The sequence below is a fragment of the Aplysia californica genome, unplaced genomic scaffold (genome assembly GCF_000002075.1).
Source record: "Aplysia californica isolate F4 #8 unplaced genomic scaffold, AplCal3.0 scaffold01177, whole genome shotgun sequence".
Taxonomy (NCBI): Eukaryota; Metazoa; Mollusca; class Gastropoda; order Aplysiida; family Aplysiidae; genus Aplysia; species Aplysia californica.
Genome location: NW_004798447.1, coordinates 38,362 through 45,546, shown reverse-complemented (window position 1 = coordinate 45,546; position 7,185 = coordinate 38,362). Strand labels below are relative to the sequence as shown.

Here is a 7,185-nt window from a genome sequence, read left to right as displayed (position 1 = left end):
GGGGGTGCTAGCAAAATGTATATGACATGCCCCAGTTGGCAGGAGGGAACGAGAGAAAGATAGAGTGGGAAATAGGTGGGGACAAAGAAATACAGAGACAAACAAAGAAAAAGAGAAGGTGAGCGGTGCACAGAGGAGAGAGAGAGAGAGAGGCTGCTCGATTGAAATTATGACATTGTAACTTGTTCTTTTCTTCGGATTGTGATTCCTCCAATTCCAAAACGGAGGAAAAACAATCGTTCATGGAAACGACATCCGCAATCTTCAATTAGATCTAGGTTAGCCGCGAAACTAGATGAAAGATTCATGTCTGTCTCCCTAGATCTAGACCTAGACCATAGATCTAGAAGAACCTAGGTCTACCCTGAGCCAAGAGGGCGCTGAAACTCTCCGAAATCACAAAAGAGTTCCCCTACCGGGTCTGTATACTTTGTGACTTTGTTCCCGGTTACCGGGTCTGTATACACTCCCTACTAATAATTCTGTTACTAATGAACTAATGCTCAGAGTGCCAGATTTTTTTCTGTCTGTTTTTGGACTAGATCTAGTGTGCGTTTTTTCTTTGACACTTGTACACATGTGGATAGTCTTGCCAATGTAGTAATTGTAAGGCATCTGACTTTATATGTTCCCTTTTGTTGCCTTTCTTACTTCTTGAAACTCAAATCTGATGTTTTGTTTTTGTATTTTTCAGATCCTGTATCCTTCATATCAGCCGATCCCAGCTTTTACTACGAGAATAGCAAATCCACTTGTTGCCAAGATTTTTTAAAGACGTTATGAAAAAAGAGATTGAATATGCTGTGGACAATTTCCACAGAATTGCTTTTGGAACAAAGAAAAATGGGAACAAACACATCTCGGAGTCCAAGTTGGCCTCTTTCATCACAATCTTGACAGATTTACTGTTCAAGAGATATGAGAACAACTGGTATCCCGAAAATCCCGACCGGGGCAGTGGATTTCGATGTATTCGTGTGAACACCCAGAGCATTGACCCGACGATCAAGGAGAGTATGAAACGAGCGAGCATTGTGTTACCTGGGGAGTTGCTGGCCACAGAAGTCACTATCTGGGTCGATCCTGGAGTTGTTTCTGTTCGCATTGGAGAAGACGGGAGTATTGGGTCTGAAATTGTGGACGAGGAAGTGTATAACATGAAGAAGCCACAGTCGTGCGACTCCCCCATCAAACGGTCAGGGTCTGTGGATGATGAGGAGTTTTCGTCCCGCAGCTCTTCTCCAGACTCCAGGTCATCGGTGCGGTCTGAGTCTGCCAGCCCGCCGTTGCAACCATTTTCTACAACTCCCAGATTTGTTTCCCCGTCCCCCGTGCACCCAGTGATGGAGTACAACCCCTACAGCCCACCATCCCGAGTCTCGTACCCCCAAAGGTACAGACAGAACCCCTCCCCTCCTTCCAGCCACTCATCGTCCCCACACTCCCTCAAGAACACATTGTCATCGCCCGCCCGTGCTTTCCACTCAATGGCAGCGGCCACTCAGGCCAGATCTCCACTCAGCTCCCGAGGCTCACCCATATCTTTCAGTTCTCACGGAGACTTTGGCCAAGCAGGCCAAAGTCACATTCCAGGCTCTACTCACCAGCGCACGATGACGTACACCCGTCCACGGGCGATCTTCCCCGCTACCTCTGAGAGCAACTCTCACATGGAGGGACTTGGCAAGATTGGTTTCAACCCGTATTCCCTGCCATTTGGCTATGATCGGCATATGCCAACTGCCAATTTTTATGACATTCCAGCAATGGCGTAGTAACAGTATTTTGCCTTGTCTTGGATGTTAGTTATTTTCGTCTCCTTTTCTGTCGTGTTGCAATATAATCTTGGCTGTATTTTCTGTTGGGCAATGGGGAAATGTTGTTTCGGGGCTCTTCGGATCATTTTCCGTACAAAATGTGGAAATTCAATCATTTCCACTCACCTGTTTGCTGCAAGTGCCACCCGACACCTTTTTGAAACTCCTCAAATCTGGACTTTCGAAAAGTGGTCCCGGACGGTTGTTTTTAGGAATTTTAAGATATGATATTGTGATAAGTGCTTCTTTTACTTTTTTTGTCTTGTGTGTTTCTTGAATTGCAAATAGATACATTTTAAGTTCACCTGGACGAAAGATCAGTTTTGAACAGTTTGTAAGCTCATGAGCAGATTTTATGAAATTTTTTTGCAATGTCAGATGGCTCATGTTGATATCTTTTGACCAGAATCAGTAGTGAAGAAGTTAACATCACAAGAGTGTTCGACACATTGGATTTTAATATCTTATAGGTGCTTATCCAGTTTCCCCAAAAGCCCGGTATATGGGATTTTCTTTTTTTCTAGATCATGTTGTATATGTATCATTTCTTTCTTCTGTGGAGTTGTATGCCACCCAGTGCTTCAGTCTCCTAATCGTAGTACTAGAGTGTACTTTATTTCATAAACCTTTCGCATTGTCTCATGTATCTTGTTACTTCACATCTGAGTCAAATTATGATTTTCGACAAGTTTAAGTCAAGACTGATGCTTAAAATCAAAGGTCTTCATCCCTTCCCCTTCTACACTTGTTTGTATGAGTGTCTTACTCTTGCACTCTACAGACATCGGAGAGTGCATTATTTGTAACCATGTATCTTTGCACAATTTCCATAGTTGATTACGCAATGCTTTATGTGTGTACCGCATACTCGAAGTGAATTTTGTCTCAAATATGTTTGTTGAAGCAGATTCAAAGGAGTATTGATCTCAGGTTCAAATGGCAGTTTGCAGGACAAGTCATGACTGATTTCTTCATTGTCATTCACCGTGACTTGACGTTGTGATTTTAACTTTCATTTTTCGGGCAGAAATGGTCATTTTTGAGCTTTCACTTGACATTTCGCCCTCCATCCATGGGCCTAGTGCTTCTTGTAGTGCTGTGCACTGTAGTGTAGTTATTGTAACTTGCATGTTCAACCCGAATCCTGTGATACACTCAATCCATTGGCCCTTGATATTAACATTGCTTCATCATCAATAGCAAAAGCCCAGCCTCCTATTTCTCTTTCGCATGATAATTTGTCATCTTGTCATCTTCACCATCATATTTTCATCAGAGTGCCATGTTCATCAAACCAAATACATCCGTTCATGCACACTAGGAGTGATAGGTTTTGTTTCAATTGTATGCTTAGTCTCAGTTTGCAATCTAAAAATGTAATGTACGAGATGATAGAAATATGTGGAACAGTCAATCCTAGTACTAGTCATTTCTGTAGCCTTTCAAATCTCCCAAGAGTATTATTAATTAATAATTGTTTGAGTTTTCACTTTCAGTTAATTTCCATCACCGTATCATCTGCTACTCCGGATTTGCTACTTATTTGATGAAAGTGAGTTTTGATCGCGTTTTATTTTGGGAAAAGGGGGAATGGTGGGAGAGATCATTGTAACAAGTTGGCCTGTTTTTATTTAATGTTGTATTTGTAAATGTGCAAGAAGTCATGTTCGTACTCGACTGTATTTAAAAAAATGTTAGTTGTTGTGCTCGAGGTTCAGTGTTTATTACATGTTAGCACAATTTTCCACTCCTTGTTTTGTTATTGGCCATAGCAGACAGGTGCCATGAGTAAAGAAGTGTCCCAGACTGTGAGCAGTTATGGCTACGGCCGTGAAGTACATCAGGTGGCTGGAGAAATGTGCAAACGTTTGTCTTTGTTTTGCATTTTTTATCATTTGTGATCCCTCTAATAGGTTTATATGTTCTTTTTTTATGTTGTTCATTCATTGTGGTACAGATTTTAACCCTTGACGCCCTGCCCCACTGCCAACCACTCCTCCCCTAACATCCTGTACAGCGGGCCTACTTTTTCATCGCCATCATCTTCATATACGCCAGTTGAATTAATGTTTATAGTTTTATCATTTAATTTCTACGCCAACAATTGCCATAACCCTTCTATATAAACAAAATACCTTCCATCACTAATTTTGAATAAAAGTAGGCCCATTAAACAAGCTGAGGTGGTTTATCATATTTTGGTGCATACTGGAGGATTCTTTCATCATGGTTGAAGTTATTGGGCTGGAAATATTAAAACTTTTTTTTTTCTTTTGTCGGCCGTTCACAAAGAGGATATGGGTCTAAAGCTATAAAACTGGTACAATTCGTCCACATGTAAGTGAATTTGAAAACTGTGAGATCATGAAGTGACTACAAATTTTAATTTTTTACCTGAAGGCAAAATATCTTAATTTTATCACCTGGTTTGTTCAAGGTGTTACGGGTTAAAATAACATTGTCGTAATTTCTTTCCTTTTAATTCTTGTTGATTTAAGAGTAGAATTACTCTTTTTATCCAGTCTCAATGAGTGTTAATTTTTGTGCCTCGCCTTTGCGTTTGAACTTACTTGTTATGTCATCAAGGGAGGTGTGTAAGACTGTGACTCCCATTTTATCATTTTTAGACTCCCATTTTATGTCTTCATCCTTCTCTTGCAGCTGAATTTTCCCCAATCTTCACATTGGTTGAACAGTCATATTGATTTGTAGTTTTCTTTTCCCTGTTTTCCATTAAAAGCGTATTATGACAGAAAGATAAATTTAGGTAGCTACCAGTGCCCACGAAGCATGATTTTTAAAAAAAACCCATCCCATCACTAATAATTACGTTCTGGCACTGATCCGTGAAGTTCTGAAAGACCATGTAGTGTAGACTTTCATAAATATGTTTCGTATTAAGTATAAAAATATTCCTTTTTGTTAGATTACTAGAATAAAAACAATTTTTTCGACTATATTATAGATAGTTTAATTAAATTCCACCTTCACTGCTATTTCCTTTCCAGCGTTTCAGTGCCTGTATAGATTTACACTTGTTTGTCTGATTGGTCACATTGTATGTTGCACTTAATACCCCACTGTTGGGTTAACTGGGAGTGTATGACACTGACTTTTTGAGGCTTTATCGTATTGACAAAACTGTGGTTTCAAACTACATGGTGCTTATTCTGACCCTGATCTGAAGTCCTTTGTACAGTAAGAGGTTCTTTGTAATTACTGGTCTGTGTAGAGTTGTTATTATGCATTACAGCAATCAGATGTAGACTGCTAGACTAGAAGTATTAAACACATATTGTGTTAGGAAAATTTTTAGAAAGCGTAACGAATTTGCATTTGTGTATGATTGTGTAAGTTACTGTCGTTGTTGTTGAAGGCAAACCTAAGACCAGAAGTTTTACATGCCTTTTGCCTTTTTCCATATCTTTCGACTTTCGGTAATGTGTTTTCAAACAAAGGCAAGTAAATCTTAGCAAATAGATGGAAAAAGTACTGTTAAAGTTAAAGCCACAGATTCACTTTGATTGGTCTGCATCTTTTTTTTCCCCCCAATATATTTAAAAGAATTTTCATTTATGTAGATCCAACACAATCATAGTTGAACTCAAGATTTCCTTTCTTTTTTTCTTGGTGATTTTCCCACCATGTTTTTTCCTCCTCCTTTTATTCATTTTATCCATTGTTTTTTTTTTTTTTTTTTAAATTTTTCTCTCATTTTTAGACTCCATATCCCAGCTTTGGATTGGTGTCAAAGCTTTTGATGCAGAACATTAGTTTTAGACACCACCAAAGAGATTTTAGAATCATGTTACATGTTTTTTCCGTGGCAGCATACACGAAGGAGAACTTCACGTCATGCATGGCGAGTGAGAGAAACTGTCCATGTAATGTCTTTCAACTTGTATAATACACAATTAAAAATTCAACACTCAGGAGAGCAGCATTATGGCCCTGAATTTTATCGATGCTGACGATTTATCATGGGTGGTCGTGGACACCCCTTGTTTTGTTCTGCTTTTGATTGATACGGTGCATTCTCAGGTGTGGAGATCGTGTACCAGAGCCTGTTTATGAGTATATGTGAGATCTGGCTATGGCTGAGCTGGTGACTTTTGTTGCCGGGATGTTACAATGCATTCCTCCTTTTGATACACGTGTTACTGTTGAAATGTCACCAAAGCGTTTGAGGTGAAACTGTTCATGACTGGGGCATGCAATTTTTCTTTTCCACTCGGTTGCAATATTATCATGTATAGTTTGTGAAGCTGTGTTCTAACAAATGTATTGTTACAAAATTCATTGAGAGTGCTATTGAATAATTAACTATGGAGCATACAAAATGTAAAAAAATGAATTAAGTAAGGATGTTTGTCCTTATTGTAAATTGTTTTACCCTACTGAAAAAAATAGAAATAAAAAATAATGTGTACAGAACTATGTTCAATAACGTGACTGATGATGAAGTATGAATAAAGTTGCTTTAGTTCAAAGTATAAAAAAAAATGTTTCATGTTTATTTATTGTTTGAATATTGTCATTCTTTTCTTTTCATTAGTGGGTTATTGGAGGGACATGCTCTGCTGGCATGTCCTAGATCTACTTCTGTTTTATCCATCTGTTGCTTCTGTCTATCATCAATCTTGCTTCTTCCCTGCACCAAATGACAGTACTTATGATGTCGATGTACTTCTCTTTACTCAAAAACTTTCGTGCACTGGAAAATCATTATCAAAATCTTTTCTTTCACTCTCATGGTCTGAAGATTAAAGTGTCCAGCAAGATTTGAAGGAGAAAATCACAGTGAAGTATATGGCTTCCATCATTGGGAAAAGATGTAAAATTACCTGAGACCTTCGAAGGAGAAACAGAGAGACATGAAGAAAAAAAAATGTTAACGGCTCCTGAAAAAAATCAAAAGTACATGATTTGTAATATATAGGGATAGGTCTGTACTTCTGTATGGTCATGGCAGACTGATATTTGGGTGGTTGACCCAGGTTCAAATTCCCAACAAGGCTTTCTTGATTTTGGTTTGTTTTACAAGTTCTCTTGACTCTCCGTCCATTTGGCTTGGTCCTCCTGCTCCTCCTATGGGGGGAGAGGTCCACTTTTAAAACCTCCGCTTCGAGCCCCCATCCCATAAATGACTTAGCAGTGTTTAAGGGGGTTAAACCCATACCATACAGAGAGGTGGGACGGACGAATTGATGTCTTTCCTAGATTCTGACTGGTTGAACAGGTTAGCGGTTACACACTGTGAAGGGGAAAAGAAGCTTCTGAAACGAATTGGACCACAATAAATTGACCCTTAATCTCTCAGTGTCTTGCCAACAGGAGGCTGGCGCAGTGTCTTCTAACTTTGCCCAAA

General features: G+C 39.2%; 1 protein-coding gene across 1 annotated transcript in view; it reads left to right on the top strand.

Annotated features, from left to right (window-relative positions):
* The window catches only part of LOC101848161 (maternal B9.10 protein), an 8,052-nt gene extending 1,732 nt beyond the window's left edge, over positions 1–6,320 (top strand). The window contains exon 2 of the mRNA XM_005112068.3: positions 695–6,320. Within this exon, the coding sequence (XP_005112125.1) occupies positions 780–1,775 (996 nt within the window). The 5' untranslated portion in view covers positions 695–779 and the 3' untranslated portion in view covers positions 1,776–6,320. The remainder of the gene's footprint in view (positions 1–694) is intronic.
* The last annotated feature ends 865 nt before the right edge of the window (positions 6,321–7,185 follow it).